This window comes from Eleutherodactylus coqui, chromosome 6, assembly GCF_035609145.1.
Source record: "Eleutherodactylus coqui strain aEleCoq1 chromosome 6, aEleCoq1.hap1, whole genome shotgun sequence".
Lineage (NCBI taxonomy): Eukaryota > Metazoa > Chordata > Amphibia > Anura > Eleutherodactylidae > Eleutherodactylus > Eleutherodactylus coqui.
The window spans coordinates 188,075,853-188,096,928 of NC_089842.1; the positions used below are offsets into that span (position 1 = coordinate 188,075,853).

A 21,076-nucleotide genomic window follows, 5' to 3' on the forward strand; every position below is an offset into this window, starting at 1 on the left:
ACATTATGAGTTACCCAACAGGCATGGGTAACATAATGAGTTCACTATATCAGGATGGGAGCACTGAATGAAATCTAAGTTGCACTGCAGACTTATATGTAGCTTAAGGCCTCGTTCAGACGAAAAGATTGCAGATATATTGCACTAAAGATCACGTGAACGGGTGATTTTCGAGCTATTGTAATTAGCTGTGACATTACCCGTTCACACGATCTGTGGAGAGTGTTATCCAGCTCCCATAGCTAAACCAGTGCTGATGTGATTGAGGCTTAAAGGGAAGTTCTGTTAATTTATAACTGTGCAGAAAAGACAGGTGCACATTAATAATGCCATGCTAGAGCAGAACTCTGGCTAAGGTCTAGAAGAGAAAGGCAGATCTAGCATTGACAAACGCAGAAGGAGACTTGTAAAAAGTTTCTGAGAAAAGTAGGGAAAAGGGTAAAGCAGATGTTAAACTGCTCTTAGCACACCATATGCTAACATTGTACTTGTCATTATATGCCGCACATTTGTACTGCTTTTGGATATAACCCAAAATTTTAAACCAATAATTGAAACACCTGGTAGAATTGTTTTAGAAGACACTACAACTCACACAGTTGGAACAATATTTGAAATTACCATATATTAAAAAAAAAATAAAAATAAATAGGAAAAGAACTTTGCATTCTAAAATCTGCCGTTCAGCCCCCAATGCCAAAAAACTTTAAAAGATAAGTTTACTTTGAAAATGGCTTTTACAGCACAACACAAATGGCTTTATGTGCTTCAACTGTATTTGCCATGGGACCATAAGTGCATTGTACAACTGTGTGCAGTTAGTGTCACGTGGTGCATACTTGTTATATGTGGTATAAGTTCATACACATTTCCAATGTAAAATTCTGAAAAAAATCCCATAACACGGAGAACATTTAGGGCTAAGTTTGGACAATGAGTGGGTATCTATGTATCTTCAATGTCAGCCGGGCTTTCTCCATCTGTGGCTACCAGGACTTCTCGATTTTCATAAGTCCAGAACCCATTAAGATCTATAAGAATACTGCACACAGTGTCCCCTTGGCTGCTTTGGATAAGATCTTGGAGTGTAATTCGAAGGGGATCTTTAGGTTTTACCATGTCGAAGATTTCATCCTAGAAATAAAAAAAAAAAAAAGTTATATTTAGTAGGACTAGTATTACCTGGTTGCCTTTATAGTGTACTAAAACATAAGTCGGTGTTGCTTATTCTGTACTACCGTGTTTCCCCGAAAGTAAGACAGTGTCTTACTTTCTTTTTATCCCCAAAAGCCCCACTATGTCTTACTTTCGGGGTATGTCTTATATTGGAAAAAATACACTTCTGTATGGCCATATTAATGCACTTTGTAATGTACATTGTGCATTAATTATGAGCCATACAGAAGTTATAAGAAGTTTTTCACTTACCTGCTCCGTTGCTAGCGTCCTCGTTTCCATGGAGCCGACTTTTATGAATGGGATCGCTCGTGCAGGATGCCGGCTCCGTGTAGCTCCGCCCCGTCACGTGCCGATTCCAGCCAATCAGGAGGCTGGAATCGGCAATGGATCGCACAGAAGCCCTACGGTCCACCGAGGGTGAAGATCCCGGCGGCCATCTTCACAAGGTAAGTAAGAAGTCACCGGAGCGCGGGGATTCAGGTAAGCACTCTCCGGTGTTCTTTTTTAACCCCTGCATCGGGGTTGTCTCGCGCCGAACGGGGGGGGGGGGGGGGTTGAAAAAAAACCAGTTTCGGCGCGGGACAACCCCTTTAAGATCAGAGGGAGGCGGCAATACCCCCGTGTTTCCCCGAAAGTAAGACATATGTCTTACTTTCGGGGTACAGCTTACATTGGCCGACCCCCCTGAAACCCCCGATACATCTTACAATCGGGGGTGTCTTACTATCGGGGAAACACGGTATAAAGCAGGGGTCCCCAATTCCAGTCCTGAAGGACCACCAACAGGTCATGTTTTCAGGATATCCTATAGTAAGAACTCCTGTTGCAATGTATGTGGCACTGACAAAAATGACATCACCTGTGCAACACTGAGGAAATCCTGAAAACATGACCTGTTGGGGTCCCTGAGGACTGGAGTTGGGGGACACTGTTCTAAAGTATAATCCTTTTAGAGTCATCCACATGTAGGTCTACATTCATATATTTGCAAAAGCAAACCGTCCCATGTAGTTCAGCAGTTAATGGACAGGAGCTGGTCTTTTGTGAGTGGAGCTACATTAATACATATATACCTTTACATCTTGAAAAGAGACAGGATCTTGTCCATGAATTTTCATTTGTTCCTGAATAGCCTATTAAGATGGAAAATTAAGAGACGATCAGCAAGCTCATTCATCAGCTGATCGTTAGTCCTTTCACACAGCCTGACTGTCAGGCGAGAACCAACGTCCGATGGAATGTTCATGCCCGATATCTGGTAGTATAAATGACCTGTAGTCAAATTCCAACTGCTACTGACAACCTACCCTGAAGAAGTAATTCAGTGAAAACACATTCAGGTTGCCTTTGTTCTCGATGTCCAGAAGCTTGAATATATACTGCAGAGCAGCTGGCTCTTTCCTGTTCTCCAGTGCCAAAACAAAGTCCAAATAGGTCTTATAGTCCTGAAAGGAGGTGAAAACAGAAATAGCAGTAAGTGACTGAAAATGTAACATTAAACAGATTTTTACAAGGGCCTGTACTATTGCCATTCTTTAGGCCAAGTCTACTTTCAGCACTGCAGTATGCTGTCTATTGGCTTAGTGAAAGCCCCAGCATTGGAGCCATCAATCCCAAATCACCTTCCCTCACTAATGGCCCAATCTTTGGCCCCCTGCACACAGGCGGAAATTCTGCGGCGGGATTTCCCGCAGAATTTCCGCCCGTGGAAGCCGCCATAGGATTGCATTAAAAAACACAATCCTAGGCAGATGGCCACGATTTGACCGTGTGAAATCTGATGTGGAAAATAAGTCACGGCATGTTCTATTTCTGTGCAGGTCTCGCAGAGGCCCGCACAGAAATGTCACTCCCGACGCCGGCTGGCCAGCAGCCGGCACATCAGAGAGCCAGAGCTGCGATACCCGCACTGGTCCCTGCAGGGGAGAGGGTCGGGTCCCGCTGCGAGAATTCTCGCAAGGGGATCCGACCCGGCCGTCTACAGGCGGCCTTTCTCTCCCTAACAGCTGGGCCCATAAGTGCAAACAAGGCATATGGAAATGTACCACTAGTCCTTTTCAATGTGAATAGCAATGTTAAGTTTCCAGAAGTAGAAACTATTTCCCTGCAGTGCTGGAGGTTAAACTGGTTGTCAAAGATACTGATACATTTTTAAGTGTAAAAAATGTAATAAAATAACAAAAGAAGCTATACTCCCTCATTTGATCTTCTGCCGCAGCAACGGTCCTCCCTGCTGGACTTTGTTTATATGACTGCAGCTGTTATGTGCCCATATTTCCACATGAACGCTGCAGCCAGTCAATGGTCTCAGTGGTATATTGGAGATTGCTGAAGCCAGCGATAGGCTACAGTGGTTAAGTGGGTATACAGGCACATCACTACTGCCTGGCAGGGAGGATGGGAATGGCGCACATTGAATTGGTGAGTATACCTTCTTTTTAATCACTTTAGCTGCATTTACAAAACATTTTAAATATCTTAGCACTTTAATATCATGTTATGCTTGCAGATTAAAAACAAGTTTTTTTTACATTGTGGGTAGATGAAGAGAGTGTCTTTGAAAACCACAGCAAAATCCACTGCAAAGTGATGTGGGTTTTCAGTGTGGAATCTGCACAGTAAAACCAACAATTCAACTGTTGAAAATCACCCTTAAGGCCCATTTAGACGGGACGAATGTCTTGCAAATGATGCCCGAAACTGCTACACGGAAGCTAGTATCGCTGACTCACAGCAGGGCGGCTGGAGGAGATTTCTCTTCCTGCGCTCCCCCGCCCCTCTCCATTGAATCAACATAGCGGCTGTTCAATACTAAACAGCTGCTATGTTAAGTTAATGGAGAGGGGCGGAGGGAGAGAGGAGTGAAATCTCCTCCAGCCTTCCCGCCCCCCTGCTGGCCGCTCTGTGAGCGAGCCAGCGATACTAGGTCCTGTGCAACAGCATGATAGAGAGCGTATGCAGGGATGAGTGTCGGGCATCGTGTGCCCGACATTCGCCCCGTCTAAATGGGCCTTTAATGTTTAAAGGTGCTTACCATCTCGCCATCATAAGTCAAGCACTCCTGGAACACCCGATCTAAGAAGACGCTGGTCAAGGTACCAGTTCCATACCGGGACAGCTCTTCTTTGCTTAACATCCCATTGTGGTCCTTATCAAGATTCAGGTACTGACCTAGATATTGATGAGGTGAAGAAATGCAAAAATGTTTAAAGAGAAAAACAAACAAACAAAAAAAAAAAAAGACAGGTCGCTTCTCCCAGGTTCTTAAAAACGGTATTAAGTTAGTTCTTGGATGAGTTCATACAGGTTATTAAAAAAATTTCCATGACAAAATCTTGATTTTCAATGACACCCACGGAACTCGAAATACACGTTTTTTTAATTGTTTTATATAAAAAATAATAAGAGGCACACCCTGCTAAGTCAAGCTATTTCCAGTTAAAGAATTTAAAAAATAAATTTTTATAAAAAATCCCCAACCATGAGAGGCTGGTTGAGAACAAAACTTCAATGCACTTTAAAATCTGAAATATTTTTGTATTTTTAAGACTGTAAGTATTGCGATTGTGTGTTTTTAGTTATATTTATCCAAAACAATTTCTTAATTCCTTTGGCCTAGGCCAGTGATGGCGAACCTTTTAGAGACAGAGTGCCCAAACTCCAACCCAAAACCCACTTATTTATCGCAATGTACCAACACGTCAGGGGGCGGGGCTTATCACTATGTATGATTTTACCCCCGTTGTTCTAAAAAGGACAGGGCTGCTTCAAAATAGACAGCGGTAATAGCGACATCCCGCCGCGGCCCCCCAACGGCGACATCCCGCCGCGGCCCCCCAACGGCGACATCCCGCCGCGGCCCCCAAGCTGTAACGGCGACATCCCGTCGCGGCCCCCCAGCTGTAATGGCGGCATCCCACCGCGGCCCCCCAGCTGTAATGGCGGCATCCCACCGCTGCCCCCCCCCTTCCCTTACCCCCTCCCCACTCACAGTTGTGGTGCGCTCTGCAATGTCATCCTGCACCTCTCAGTCTCTGCCGCCGCAGCTCCCAAGGTCGGCACTGTACTGTATGCCGGGGCCGCTGGGCAGGCTCTGTGGTACCTTTGCTGCCGCTCTCAGCCTCTCTGCAGTCCTCCGTCCCCAGCCAATCAGAAGCTGGGGACGTAAATCAGTTGGGTGACAGATGTATTATGTCGCCACCCCTTACTTCCGGTGGCGACATAATACACCAGTATCGAGGGCATATTAACTTTTTCCATACCAACCTTATTGGTTGTTTGAGTTGGCCGATTCAGCTCCCCTTCACTGGGGGGTGAATCAGCAAACCCAAACAACCAATCAGGTTGCTGGAATTGCTGAATAGGGCAGAAGTGGTGTGGAAAAAGTTAATACGCGTGCTGGAAGGGGAGCTGCAGCCCCTGCCAGCATTCACAAGTGGTGAGCGGTGCCATAGGTTTGCCATCACTGACCTGTAGTGTTAAACACAACACTGGATTGTAATGGAATAAAGAAATTATTTCAGACAAACATAACTAAAACACACAAGAATCTCAGAAATTATTATTATACAAATATATATTTCTTTTTGCAAAATGAACTTTCAAAAACATCAACTGAGAACTTTAGAAAGCTCTAAAATGAAAATTTAGAGTGAATATTTTGACAAACCAGCTTCTGTGATTCTGTCGATCCCCCAGCCACCCTCTGAGCTTTAGCATATGAACTGTAGTCAATTAACTTAAATACAATAGTCATTTCAGTGATACGGGTGAAAAAAAGCACCGATTCCACTCTTAGCAAGACTCAGAAAAAATGTAATGACAGAAAACAAAAATCCATGACAAAAATCAGAAAATTCCATGACATTTCCAAGTATGCCATGACTTTCATCAAATTCCAGGTTTTCCATGACGCGTATGAACCCTGCTTGGTTTTATCTGCCACCTAGCTTTCTCAAACTCTTGAAAAGTGATGCATACCTGATCTTTTATCACTACAAAACTAAGACGACTCTTCTGGTGTTGTGGAAGCTGTAGGGGTAGTCAATTTGGTTGACTGAAGGTTTTTAATATTACTATAGATTTGCATTTTGTACATATCTGCATGGGATTTTATAATTCCCATTAAAATAAATGGAACTTACCATAAACCCTCAGTGCGGAGGGGGCAGAAAACCAGTTAGATTCTTGGCTCTCTTTAGAAAGTTCTTCATCTCGCAGCTGTAAAAACAGAGTAAGTCACTTATTAACTGTGGTGCATGAAGAGCCCAGAGCGAAACCATAAAGTCTGTGAAAGAAAACTGAAATTACTGGCTGACAGTTTGTCATTGCAACAACAAAATCCAATGAAGATGACAGGTGCGGTTTAAAGTGACAGCATGAATTAGAAGGGGCCTGTACCCAATACCTAGGTCCCTTTAAAAAAAAAAAAAAAAAAAAAAGGGCAAATCCAGCCCATGTTTCACATGGGCTACAAAAGTGCATGATTTTGTAGCGATGTGACATCACATGTATGTGAAGCCCCTGGTTTCCTATGGGTTCTTTCGCATGAGATGTTTTGTAGCCTGAAAGAACCCATTGGAAACCATTGGCTTCACATACATGCATTTTGTAGCAATGTCGCATCGCTACAAGATCCTGCGATTTTGTAGCCCCTGTGAACCAGGCCTAATACAGAAAAAAAAGCCCATATGAATGAGCCCTAACTGAAAATGGTGCTTTGACCAGTTTTTGCAAACAACTGTGCCAATTTTTAGGTTTTGTGAGTATAATAAATAACCTCTATGCAGCCAAATGTAGAAATTGGAAATTATATGCAGGAAAAATGCTGAAACCACTTACCTCAAGTAAATCGTCCAAAAAGCTACAAGCTAAAATATCCTGTATTTTTATCTTCCCTGAAAACAAAAATTGCAAGTGATTAGCAACATAGTAAAGTTGCTTTGTAAATGCATACAACTAAAAAGGGACTGCCTCATAAAGACAACCCCTTTCCGTATGCTCTATTAGGACCTATGGGCACCATAGAATGGGGTCCGACTGCTTGGAATCCCTTTTTGAACCAGAACAGAGAGAAAGCCTGGCTGGCCATGGCTGCCCCAGCTACATCATTATCAGCAGTTGTGTTCTGAGACGGGTGTGTGTTTCTGATGAGACAGTCCCTTTTTAATACAATTTCTAGTAATTATTAGGACATTATAGTAGCAGTTTTTCTGATGGCACATCACACTCACAGCAGCTTAATTACCACACAAGACAAACACAGCTTGGCTCCTCCCACAGCAGTGACATCACCACAGGTCCGTTATCACATTGCATCTCTGTGGTGGTGGTGAGTCAATGTGAGTCAGGACTGCTGAGTTGTGTAGGAAATTATAGTACCAGTGTTTCTGGTGCTGGTGCTGGTACATGTGCACACACACACACAGCTCTATTACACCCCACACACAGCTTGGCTTCTCCGACAACAGTGACATCACCACAGGTCCTTTAGCCCACTGGATCTCTGTGGTGGTGGTAGGTTGTTGTCTTCTGCCAGGACTGCTGAGTTGTGTCTTCTGAGATAATAACGGCTTGGTTGTATTCTCAGTGTGTTATTTTTGTTCTCCCCTTTGAAGAGCCCTAAGTGTGGTGTTCTTCTGTCGGTCAGACTCTGTGTTTTTATATAAGTTGTAGGACCTCTAATGGTGTCACAAGGGGGTGCAGCGATTACATCAGCAGGGGTGGAGCATAAGAAGCACTCACACACAAACATTAAGACAAGTGGTCGTTAGTAGTTTGATGAACATTGCTAAGTATTTCCTTACGGATAGGTTTAGGTTTAACACAGTAATGGAAACTTTTCTGAATTCTCTGCAAATTGTATGTTGCATTTCATGTTTATGCGCTGGTGTTTCATCTGAAATAGTTTTTTTAAAGTGAGCTAATAAACTATTGGGCACTAGTGTACATAAAGGAAGGGGTGATAGAAAAGATAGAAATTAGGTCAAATATTCTATTAATCCAGAAAAAGGGGTGCTGCCATTTCCACCTCCTTGCTTGCAAACATGCTGCAGCTTTGAAGAACGCATCCTTCTGCAAGTTCTCACCCCATTAACGGGGGCACAAGACTAACCTGCAACAGGCCCCATTTCTACAGAGGCAACCTCTCTGGTGCATACACTATTTAGCACAGAGAAATACTGCAATTACCCCAACAAAATGGAAAACCAGCTGACAAGTAGGAAAAAAAACACCTAGAGTTTAAAGACCTTTAATTGCATGACTAATCTTTATATTACCTGTCCTTAGAGGATCTAGGAAAAAGAAGAATTTCCGGACAGCAGTGCAGACATAGAAAGAATAGAAGGACTTCTCTAAACCATCCAGCTGGGGCAGGGTTGGAATAAGCTCAAGGATATAATTCTCCAAGTCCTGTAGAAGAATAATGAAGTTATCAGTTACTAGATAAATATCCTATATTTATCTACTGCCAATCCCATTAGACTTTTTTGTGCCTTTCAAACCTAATAAAAGAAAAGAAGTCTAGGGACACATGAGAAGAACAAGGGGGCACCCTCTATGTTTAGAGGAAAGAAGGTTTCTACACCAACATAGAAGGGGGTTCTTTACTGTAAGAGCAGTGAGACTATGGAACTCTCTGCCTGAGGACGTGGTGATGGCAAACTCACTAAAGGAGTACAAGAGGGGCCTGTATGCCTTTCTTGAGCGTTACAATGTTATATGTTATAGTCACTGATTATTTCAGGGGGGATTCGGGGATTATTCTGATTGCCAGATTTGGAGTCAGGAAGGATTTTTTTCCCTAAAATGAGGAAGATTGGCTTTTACCTCATAGGTTTTTTTTGCCTTCCTCTGGATCAACATTGCAAGATAATAGGCTGAACTGGATGGGTACAACTCTTCTTTAGCCTTGCATACTATTTCATCACAGGAGCTTCAATTTACGGCTCCCATGATGAATAAGCATAAATTGTGCAATCATTTATTGCAAAGTTTAAATATACAGACTTTAATTGTACCCTTATACTGCAGAGAAATATTAAAGTATAGAGCCAGCAACATACCGACTCTCTCAGGTAGCCTTGTCCAGCCACATCATACAGGCTTAAACCTATCCTTGTTTGGTGGAGCCACACTAGAAGAAAAGAATGCAGCCATTAGTACCACCTAAAAGGACAGTGAGCATGTGTGATCACTGCTCCATTCACTGTCTGGAGACAGTGCAGGATTTAGCTCTGTCTATCTGTTCTATAGAAGTGAATGGAGTGGTGATCACACATGTGCACTAGATGTCCATTCCCACAGAGGACTAGGGGACTGCCATTCTTGTGATTGCTGGGGATCTTATGGTTAAGTGATAAATATATTTAATCACTGGAATAAAAGAGGCACTGCATAGTGCAGAGGACCACTGGAAGAGAATTAACAGGTGGATAGCAGGAAGAAGGATAGCGCTAACCAAGCTGGGTTGTGTAAGTAGGCACAACAAACTGAAGAGCATATATGTCAACTGCTGCCATCCCTGGGATGGATCGAAGCAAACACCTCTGCAACTGTAGAGAGAATAGGAGCCAAGACCAGAGTAATCACCCAAAAAGGTGTCTGTCCAACACAGAAATGCGTTGCCGAATTTTTCTTACATGCCTGGTCCACTTGTCCTCTTCTCCCGTCAGCAGAGCCACAATTCTCCCATTTTGGCTCTTATTCTCTCTCGACTAATGTATTTAATGCCTATTTTAAATATCTGGGAACTGAGTTAGGAGTCAAGGTTAATCAGTATATGACATTGAATATTTTTGCAATAGGTTTATTAGCCTATTCTGTACATTTCTTATTCAAAACTATGCAGCTGGGTGAAGAGAAGTCTGTATTCACCTAACAGCATAGCAGAAGAATGAGCTCTATCTGTGCCTGCACTGTTCTCACTATTGCAGCTGAAGACACAGTTCTTCCCATTATAACATTTTCTTAATGCAGCCAGCTCTGTATATTTTATTGCTCTTACAAACATAATACTTTTCTCTGTGCCCCACATTTGTCCCCAACGTTATGTTTAGTATTTCTCTTCAGCCTCCACAGCGCTTTCCCTCGGTGGTGCGCTGTGTATAGAGAAGCCGTTCTATGCTGCACACTGCTTCTCCTCTTCACAGTGCCCTCTACCTGCTGGATCCGATGCACTGTCAGGCTATCAGTAAATCGGGTTGTGACATACAATACTGTACACCTGCTAAACTGAAAACCCTGATAGTAAATAAGTTCTCTTCATCTTGGTTGTCACCCATCTTTCTTGCAGGATGTGCGGTCTTTTCATCTAGTGATCCTGCTCTATATGATATGACAGTTATTCCCCTGATGAACCCTATATGGACTATAGGGGGAGGAACGCAGGGGGAAAACCCTGTGATCCCTATTGAAAGATTACTTTGTTAATAGGGTTGCATAGGGTAATATTGTGGCAAGGCACCGGTGGACAAAGACGCTCTCAATAGGTTGACCACCCTGTATTTTAAGAAGGGAGAGTATAGTAAGGAGATACGGTCAGATAATTCTTAGGCTCTACTGGTCTTCCTGTGCAGGCTTTGTTACTATGTTACTATATAGGGGGTTTATATAAGATCACTTATTTATATTTGTTTTGGAAATCCTAGAAATGTTTTTAATATTTTGGATTAATGAAGGTATATATATTTTTTAGAAGAGGCGACTAGTAGCTGTAGTTGAATACAGGCTTTCCTGGCAACTTCCTAGTACTGTTTTCACCTATCTGCATAGCAGAAGAGGAATATTGAAGGGAAAATGTACTGAATAAGCTAATAAAACCTACTACAAAAATGCTTAAAGTTGCCTATTCTGTACATTTTAAAATAAATTTAACGACAGTTACACTTTAATTTTTCAGGAGTGGAACAGATGGATGTAATGAATCATCCTTATGGAATAATTTTAAATATCACAGTTGGCAAAAATTGCTTGAATTGATAAGATCTGGGAAAGTTGGACAGAATTTGTGGAAATTGCAACAAATATACGCAGTTGGGTTGGGAGTGTAGTCATGCACGTGTATTACTGCTCCATTCAATCTCTATGGTACTATGGCCAACAGCTGATTACTTCACCCAGCTGTCTCTATCAGTCTTATAAACTGTGAATTGAGCAGCAGTGCACATGCATGACCACCACACATTTCAAACTCCTCTGAAATGGGGGTTTGGGACCCCTGTTCTAGTGATCATACATTTATCACTTATCCAGTGGACCACTACTCTAACAAATAATATATTATGCAGACTGTACGAACAGTGAATCCTATGAAGAGTTTTATTATGTGGGCAGAGATGTTCCTTAAAATTCATAAAATAGCATGCAATGTATCATAATTAGTAGAGTGCAGGCCAATAATTTACCTTTTCTCATAACATAGTTGAAAAACTGCATAATTGATATCCTGCCATATGGATCATTGTGAATAAGTTTGCTGAAAACTTTAGCTGTAAAAAATGGCCTAGAGAAAAACAAAAATTGTAGTAAATGATTTATAGGTATACAGGTTTATTAAATGTAAAGGTCTAATAGATTTGTAGAAAAGGACTCACTTGCATTTTGGCCCAGCCTTTTCACCAACTATTTGGAAGTTAGTATAGTTGATCATGGCTTCCTCACCAATCATGGGAGGCGACTGGTGCTTGTCCAGGAGGAACCACAAGTTCTAAAAACATGCAAACAAAAAAAACAAAAAAAAACATAAGCAACTTATATAGGAGAAAGTAAAGAGATTTGAAAATAGTAAACAGCATGAAATAAAATTAAAAGGATATTCTGGAGACTTAAAATTGCTTCACAACCACACTATCCTTCCTGCTTGCTACTTTCCAGGACCTGTGAATGCTGCAGCCAATCACTGGCTACTGTAGTGACCTTCTATAGCCAGTGATTGGCTGCCATAGTCATATGTCCTGGTCAGCAGCAATCAGGAAGGACAGAATGATTGTGAAGCAGTTTTAGGTCTCTGGAGTACCCCTTTAAGAGTATGGCGTTGTAATAATGACATCACTAATAATCAGGAACTTTATAGGACTTTTAGACTGGATGACTCTCGTTTGCAGGAGCAAATGAGCCAGTGACATCATCGGTAGCTTGTTTGCTCTCATGCAGCCTATTTAGACAGGGAGATTCATAATTGACTGGTTCAAAGAGAATCATTCAACATTGTTCAGGGTTTCACATTCGCTATATGAAACACTAAATGATCAGTGTTTAAACTAAACGAGCCAACAATTTTTTTATGCCTGCATAATTTGAATGACTAGCAACGATTCTCAGTCGTTGTTCAGTCGTTGACTCGCATTTTGACCGAACAGCTATCGTTTACTTTCACTCGTTTGAACAATATTTTGAATGATAATTGTTCCGTCTAAAAGCACCCTTACTTTGTTAACTTTGACTTTAGATTTTTGCTACTTTTTATTTATATACCCCACACTTTAGAAACTTCGGAGCGTTGCCAGGGTTGCTTTTCAGATAAGAGCTGTAGTGAAACAACCCCTTTAAGGGCTCCTTCACTCACTCTTATTTCTGTGTATTTAAAACTGCATGAATTTCAAGCATTTTCAGTTTCATTTTATTTTGCTACATTTGTAACATGCGTCTTCTCTGGAGATTTTCAGGTCTTTTAGAGAAGTCAGTGGGAAAAAAGAAGCCAAAAAAAAAAAACAACTTTGCATTTTATATTTCCCTAAAAACTCTAAGGCTGGGTTCGGGGCTGGGAGCACACGGATATCCGCAAAAATTCCGCACCTGATGTCCCAAGACATGTGGCGTGGGTTTGGAAAACTGCTTATTCTGCTGCGGCCATCTCTACCTATATAGAGAGGAGAGAGCCTGCAGCGGAAATGACTATACAACCGACATGCTGCAAATCACATCCACTTTGCTGCTTAGTCTCAGCTTAAGTTTGCAGGCGGAATTTCTGTACATAAGGTTTGCACGGAAATTCCGTGGCAGTTCCGCCCTGTGTGAACCCAGCGTGACGTAACTTCTGAAGTGTTATGCGCAAACAAACAAAAAAAACACAGACACAGAATATGAAATACAACAAGAAAAACTTTGTTGTTTTTTTTAAACAAAGTGCTGTGTATGAAACTAGCCTCATGCAGCTTTAGTGAACCTCTACCATTGCAGCATCAGGCCTCATCCCACCTGCAGTTCCTCATTGTCAAGTAATTCTCGGCTCTTCCTCTGTAGAAAGACAGCGCGTGACTCTTCTCTCAGCTTCTGCTGTAACACCTCGTCCTCTGCTGGTAACTGCGTGGAACAAAAATGTAGGGCTTTTAGAAAAGTACTTTCAGTTATCTGTAACAATTGTACTATATCTAATGATGTGGGATGTGCATTTCCTATACGGCACCTAAGAGCAATACTAAAATAGGGGTCATTATATATATTATACACACACACACACACACACACACACACACACAGTCCTGTGCAATAGTTTTAGGCTAATGTAGAAATAAATGCTGCCAAGTAAGATTCTTTTTTAAAATAAAAGGCATTTGATTGGCTAAAAGTTTATTCTGCAGCAGGACAACAACCCCAAACCTACAGCCAATGTCATTAAGAACTATCTTCAGTGAAAAGAAGAACAGGGAGTCCTGGAAGTGAGTACATGGCCCCACAGAGCCCTGATCTCATCATCATCCAGTCAATCTCATTAAGAACTATCTTCAGCGTAAAGAAGAACAGGGAATCCTGGAAGTGATGATATGGCCCCACAGAGCCCTGATCTCAGCATTATCCAGTCTGTCTGGGATTACATGTAGAGACAGAAGGATTTGAGCAAGCCGACATCCACAGAAGATTTGTGGTGCATTCTTCATGAACAAAAATAAACACTTAAACACTTCTATTTTTGGAAGTATTCTTACTTTGCAGCATTTTTTTCCAAACCTATCTAAAACTTTTGCACATTACTGTATATTGCACCAGTCTTGTTATAATTAATGTTATTGATGGAAAATAGACCTGGGATGTACATGGATCCAGACACTTTTAGAAACAAGCTATTATAGTAAGCAGTTTAGTTATCTGCAATTCTATAACGTCTTATTAGCTGAATCACAATTTCCATGTAGCTCCCTCTGATGACTTAATGTTGCCGTGACGGAGAGCAGCACTCACCCTGTAGTAGAAGCGGGGGATGCTTTGGGAATTCGAGTCTTTCTGTCCACCTTTCCATTCTGTATAGTATTTGGTGAACATGGCCATTTCTTCATCTTTTAACTCTTCCTCACTTTTCCTGGCTGAAATATAAATACATATTTATATAAAAAGCGAACATATAAAATATACAGAAAGAATATAATTAGGGTGAAGTCACACGTGGCAAAACTATAGCAGAAATTTATGTGACTGTCCATTCATATGAATGGAGCTTGCAGAAAACCCTGTGCTTGCCGCCAAACCAACCATTCTACAGAATGAGATATACTCTTACCGTGCCCATGAATGGATTTTTTATAGCATTAATGGAGATCGCGGAATTCCGCGATCACTTGCAGGCACTTCTGTTTTTAATCACAGTACTCCTGTGGCGTAAATCTGTGGGAATATCCTGCAACGTTCGTGGGCATGAGCCCTTAAGGCCCTAGTGTATTTGACATTTGTAAAGCAGCAAAAAAAAGTCTCACCTCGTCTTATCCACTTCAGCTTGCAGCATATATTTCACATGTAGGAGTATACTCACATACTCCATTAACCACTCGATCCGGTGGTATTTATACGTAAAGCAGAATCAAACAGGTGGGAACTTGAAGTGCCGTGAATAAAAACTCCTTTTATTGTAATCTGTGCATATAAAAATCACAGGTCCAGAGGACTAGATCCAGCTCCTCATGAGCCTTGATCACCTCTTACAAATAACATTGCTAGCCTATTTAAATAGTGAAACTAATTAAAAACAACACCTGATTATTAACCCTTTGTTTCTCCTTTCAAAACACCTCTCACCCTGTTCCCTAAGGCCGCCTGCACACGGGCGGAAATCCCGCGGCGGTATTTCCCGCGGGATTTCCACCACTGAAAGTTTGCATAGGAGTGCATTACAATAAGCACTCCTATGCAGACGGCCGTGGTTTGGCCGCACGAAATCTCGCACGGCAAACAAACCGCGGCATGTCCTATTTTTGTGCGGGGCACGCACTCACCCGGCTGCCGGCTCCGGTCTGCGCATGCGCCGGCTGCGCGGCAGCCGGCACATGAAAGAGCCGGGGCCGCCAGGCGCGGGTGAGTACGCGCTCGTCCCTGCAGGCTCTCGGGTCGGGTCCCGCGGCGAGAATTCTCGCTGCCGGATCCGACCCGCTCGTCTGCAGGCGGCCTAAGGGTGCCTGCACACGAACGGAATTTCTAGCGCGTTATTTTATGCACATTGTCCGCCCCAGACCGCAGCCAATATACTCCTATGAGGATCCGCAGTTGTCCCCAGACGGACGGATTTGTATCGCGTTTTTTCACGCGCTTGAAAAAATCTGCGACCTGTTCTAATTTGGGTCGGATTCTGCGCGTGAAGCCTCCAATACAAGTGAATGGGTGCGTTTTTTCACGCAGTACATCCGCAGTGCATCTGCGGATGGAGTCACTGGTTGCTATGACTACAGGAAGTAGGCATGGTAGGAGGCGTCCCAACACACAGCACAGAGCTTCACAGGCAAATTTCAGCAGCAGCACTGCCCTTCCAGTCACCTCATCCACCAGACAGCAGCCACCAGCCACCAGCCTGCAGCCACAAGCCATCAGTCACCAGCCACCAGCCACAACGAATAATGATCGACATGGGCAAACTTGTCGCAATGATGCAGGACTTCCCTAGCATATGGGACAGTAACTCCCCAGAGTACCTAGACAAGAATCGAAAGGAACAATCCTGGCTTCAACTCTCCGCTCAGGTTTATGGGGATGCCTGGACGAACGCAATAGAAGCGGAAAAGAACTTGCGTGAGTATTATTCGCTATTGCGTCAAATGTCCTTTTTTTTTCATTTTAACCCCTTAGTGGCCAAGCAGTTTTACTTTTGTTTTTATTGTGCTTTTTTCCCATCCCCACTTTTAACCCCTTACTGACGGAGCTTTTTTGCTTTTTGCCCCCTACTCCCTAAAAAATCGTAGTTCCTTTATTTATCCATCGACGTCGCTGTATGAGGGCTTGTTTTTTGCGGGACGAGTTGTATTTTGCAATGGCACTATTTATTGTACCATATAATTTACTGAAAAACCTTTAAAAAAATTGTAATCGGAGAGAGAAAAAAAGACTTTCCACCATCTTTCGGTGCGTCCTGTTTCTGCAGCGCGCAAAGTGCAACAAAAACGACCTGATATTTTTATTCTATGGGTCAGTACAATTACTACGTTACCAAACTTATATAGTATTTTTTTTGCTGTAGTACTTGTATTTTTTTTATTTTTTTTTTAAGATATTTTATTTTTTTAAATTATTTTCTGTGTCCATTTTCTGCGTGCAATAACTTTTTTATTTCTTTGGCGACATAGTTGTGTGGGGGCTCATTTTGTGCGGTATGTCCTGACGTTTCTGTTGGTACCATTTTTGCATACAGATGACTTTTTGATCGCCTTTTATTACATTTTTTCTCGGAAATAGGGTGACCGAAAAAGTGCATTTCGGGCGTATATTCTTTATTTTTTTTTACCACATTCACCGTGCAGGGTAAATCATACATTACTTTGATAGATCAGACTTTTACGGATGCAGCGATACCAAAACGGTCACACTGCAGAACGGACGACTCTCCGCAACGCTGGCAGAAAAGAGCACATGACCGGCTCCATTGCCGGACTTGTGTTCTTTCCTCCAGCTCTGTGGAAAGACGTCCATTCTGCATTGCGGCCGTCTTGTGCAGGAAGACGGGTGCATCAGCCGCCAGGATGCGCCCAAGTTACTAAGCCCTCCCTGTTTGTTTTTTGCGGGAACAGTTGTATTTTCCACTGGTGCCACTGAAGCGGCATTTATTGGGTTAATAGCCTTGTTCAGCAGACACCCGCAATGTGTAGAGGGAGATAGGTAGTATTTCTTGCCAATGCAGGATGTAAGAACGCAAAATCTGTAGTAATGAATTCCTCTTGTGAATTTTTTTGCAGTGACTGAAATAAAGTCACGCTGGAGAAGCGCCCGAAAAAAAGTTACATGGATCAACCATGCCCACAAAGACATCTGCTCACCGGGTGAAAGCATGTTGCCAGAATAATTTAACGGTACTCGCACAAGCAAGAGGGACAAAACGGAGTCTGGGTGTTGGTTTTTTTATGCTGTTTTCCAAGGAATGGGCAGTTCTCTAGGGGTTGGGTTTACAATAAGGGGTGTCTGCTGGTTTTTCTGCGCGTTTTTTTCCGCAACACATCTGCGCGTGATTTTTCACGCATCCGCACCTATCCGCAAGCACATTTAGATACCATACGCGCGTGAAAATCCGCTAGCGGAATCCGGAACGCTCGTGTGCAGGCGGCCTAAGGGTGGAAGTCATTTTGTTTGAAAAATCACTCACAATTTTATGGATACACATAATGCACAATCTGATAGAAAAGAGTTCTAGCCCAAAACACATGTCTATCAAAAGATTATACTAGTATAGAACATTTGTCTTTATACAACAATGGTGGATGGATTCCATATTATTCAATAGCATACTTGTTATAAACGGCAATGAATTATTATTACCTGTTATTCCAGCGAATAATTAAATGGCCAAAACATGATTTTTTGTCTGTATTCTAAAGTTAGACCCAAATACTTCATTTCAATGCAAAATTCATCAATATAAAACTGATTTGATAATATATAGAATAAAGAATATCAAGGCATATAGGCATATGTTCATAATACATTTTAGCTTTTTATAACTATAGGCATATGTTCGTTCATATTACATTTTCATTTTATGTGAGTGTATTTATCCAATACCAGAGGTTGTTATATTCCTATTAAACATATGAACCATAATATCTTGTTAATTGCATAATCTCTTATAACTTTGAAATTAAACCAAATTTATTAAAAATAAATATTAATTCTAGTATATAGTGTATTTGCACTATGAACAAGGTTGATTTGCACGCATCTGCACATTGCACTCAAATTTTTTGGGTATGCAAGACCTAATTATATGTGCACACAACACCCTCTCCCCCCGCACTGATTTAAAAAGCTATTTAGCCTAATGAGGTCCAGATGTGTTCTTTTTTTTACAGAATTGCGCACCTCCCATAGACTTCTATGGTGATCTTTGCTGCACAAGGGCGCGAGAAAGAGCAGGTCCTATTTTTTTGTGCATGAGAGAAATGCACGCCTAACAACAGGAAAGGTGTACAAACCCATTGATATCAATGAGATTTATTCTCTGCGTATTGCGCGTGCAAATACGTCCTTGTAAAGGAGCCCTAAGAGGGAAGAACATTACTGTAAAGAGGGACTGAATAAAAGTATTTGCCTTGCTAGTCTACAGGATCTTTATAGAGGATGTCTCAATATGACAATCTGTGTCCATATGTAAGGAGGAAACTCACAAATGCCAACGTATTTGCAAATATTTGTTACACTCATGCGAATATTTTCATACTAAAGCGAATCTCCGCAGACTGGATTGGGTGATCAAAGGGAGTTGCAAGGATTTTGGCACAAGACTGGGTGGAAACAGTGCCATGTTTTCACAGTGATTCGGATCCTGGCGCACGTCGGGAGCCATCTGTACTGAAATGGAGCATGCTGCGATTTGTTCTCCGGACCGAAAGGTCCGCAAAACAAATCTGCATGCTGTACTTCATGTGTGGACGCCCATGCTTCCCTATGGGCGATTTGATTTACAGGTGACCCGCACAGATTCCGCAAATCAGATCCGCCCGTGGACGTTGGGCCTTATTAAGCATTGATACGAAGTCCATGTCTGAAGTTAAACTTTCCCTGGCAGAGCTGGACACTTGTGATCCTGGTATACTACCTCCCACTCAGGTGCGAGGTCTGGGTAGAGGTTACCCACCAGTGTCCTAACCTGGGTTTATTGCATTATGGGCTACTGCCTCGGAACCCTCATTGCCAAAACTCGTCCCAAGTACCCCCCTGGATCCGTGCCCAGCTGGAGCCGGTGACACAGCACCCTCTCCAGATCAAACCACCGTGCCCCCCGTCTTCACATATGACCCCTGAGGTATATGGTCATCATACTGTTATTATCCAGAAAAGAGCCGCTCCTACTTTTGCAGACTTGGCATTTTCCATACCATAGAATTGAGTAATAGCTGAATTTTTTATACTTCTTACATAACGATACCTTTATTATCTTTTTCCAACTTTTCTTTGAGACTCTTCTTCCAGTCCATTTTTTGGTTTTATCTAAAAGACAAAATTACGTATACATACATAAAGTTATGTTCAAATCATGATCCACATCAAATTTTCAGTGGAAATCTGAGCATTATGGGCTCCTTCGCACAGGCATATTTGTGCATGCTAGCATTGCGTGTGCGCAATACACAGAGACTGCAGCCCAGTGATATCAATAGGTTCATTCTCACTTTCCGTGTGTGCAAAAATAAAAAAATACAACATACTCTATTTTGTGCACATTTGGGGGTTGCGCAAACAATACACAATGGGATACACAGAATAAAACGCAAAACCGAGGGAAAAAGAACACATCTGGACCTCATTAGACTAGATAGCCTTTTAAACCACGTAGTGCATCCCGCCCGCATGTGAATATGCCCTGCGAACACAAAAAGAACAGTAAAATGCGTTAATACGTGCACAAAAGCGCCTCATTCACAGCGCAAATATGTTGCCCTTAGACACGTGAAAAAAACGCAAACAACCGTCTACAGGAGCCCTTAATGTGCATTTCTGCCATGGATTTGCATTTGTAGCAGCTGCAGACCTGCACGTGGATGTAACCCACTTCAGTAGTGCAAATCTGCGTGCAGAACTCCTGTTGTGAATTCCGCGTCAAGATGCGACATTTGAAATCCGTGTGCAGAAAAAAACCTGTTCCATATAAACTGCAGCGCTGATTTCAATTAAAGCTATTTCTAACGCAGATTACGCCATGAATTTGGCACGGATTCCACGTCCGACCTACTGCGAAATCCGCCATGTGAATAATTTCAGTCGTACACCTATTGGGCGACACATGTTTCCATAGGAACCAAGACTGAGACCAGCAGTCACATGATCAAGCTATGTAAAGGGAGGACAGTGGGAACCAGAGCAGCAGGCGCATTCACTTCACTCGCAATACACTTTTAGCATTTTTTCCCTACTGGACATCCCCTTTAAAATGCACCACATTTGTTAAATATTTTATGCCACTCGCACACAACAGGCGGTGAAATGCCCGCTAAAAGCCCTGTACTGAGCCTCCATTGATTTCAATGGGGCTTCTCAGACAAGCGTTTTTCTAAACGCAATCTATTTAAAACCGCACTCTATCACACGCCGCGTGCCACCATGATGGATCTGGCGGATCTCCTGCCTATGAAGCATTGCTGTATTCTCCAGCAGTTTTCAAGCCGGGTCTCTCCTGCTGCCCTGAGGGCATGCTGGGAGTTGTAGTTCCCCAATAGCTGGAGAAGCATAGGCATGAGTGGTTATATCATGCAGAGAGCAGAATAAATCCATGCAAAGCTCTTTATGGCCTGCCGATGAAACCCAGTGCAACCAAGTGCAGAACAGCAAAGTCCCCACTGCAAGGTTCCCCCTTCACCTGTTGCTGGTAAGTACTGGTTACCATGGCACAGCACCGTCCCGGCCAGTCACAGCGTCGCTTCCTTACTTCTCTCAATACTTACAATGTAACCAAAACCGCATTGTAATAAATGTCTCTCGTTCCGCAGGAGGACTT

At 42.5% G+C, this 21,076-nt stretch overlaps 1 protein-coding gene across 3 annotated transcripts; it reads right to left on the reverse strand.

The window, feature by feature from the left end:
• Positions 1–758: 758 nt before the first annotated feature.
• PPP2R3C (protein phosphatase 2 regulatory subunit B''gamma) lies at positions 759–21,031 on the reverse strand. 3 transcript variants are annotated; one of them, XM_066608468.1, is made up of 14 exons: positions 20,939–21,031; positions 19,511–19,572; positions 14,359–14,480; positions 13,378–13,482; positions 11,775–11,887; positions 11,586–11,683; positions 9,246–9,316; positions 8,460–8,592; positions 7,021–7,076; positions 6,324–6,399; positions 4,214–4,350; positions 2,487–2,624; positions 2,253–2,312; positions 759–1,134 (listed from the first exon to the last, which is right to left on the reverse strand). In XM_066608468.1, exons 2-14 carry the CDS (start codon positions 19,557–19,559, stop codon positions 946–948), a joined length of 1,347 nt encoding a protein of 448 aa, XP_066464565.1. In that variant the 5' UTR covers positions 19,560–19,572; positions 20,939–21,031; the 3' UTR covers positions 759–945. The 3 variants fall into 3 exon arrangements, with proteins under 3 accessions (XP_066464565.1, XP_066464566.1, XP_066464568.1); XM_066608469.1 differs by having other exon boundaries at positions 20,963–20,984; XM_066608471.1 differs by lacking the exon at positions 20,939–21,031 and adding an exon at positions 19,885–20,923.
• Positions 21,032–21,076: the final 45 nt, after the last annotated feature.

What these genes read in the sequence shown, in the direction of transcription:
- PPP2R3C (XM_066608468.1), bottom strand. Translation starts at nt 19,559, where the DNA reads ATGGACTGGAAGAAGAGTCTCAAAGAAAAGTTGGAAAAAGATAATAAA. An exon ending in AAGGCTACCTGAGAGAGTCG is followed by an intron (nt 8,593 to 9,245) that starts GTATGTTGCTGG and finishes ATTCTTCTACAG; the next exon opens with GACTTGGAGAATTATATCCT. An exon ending in CCTAGATCCTCTAAGGACAG is followed by an intron (nt 7,077 to 8,459) that starts GTAATATAAAGA and finishes TTTTGTTTTCAG; the next exon opens with GGAAGATAAAAATACAGGAT.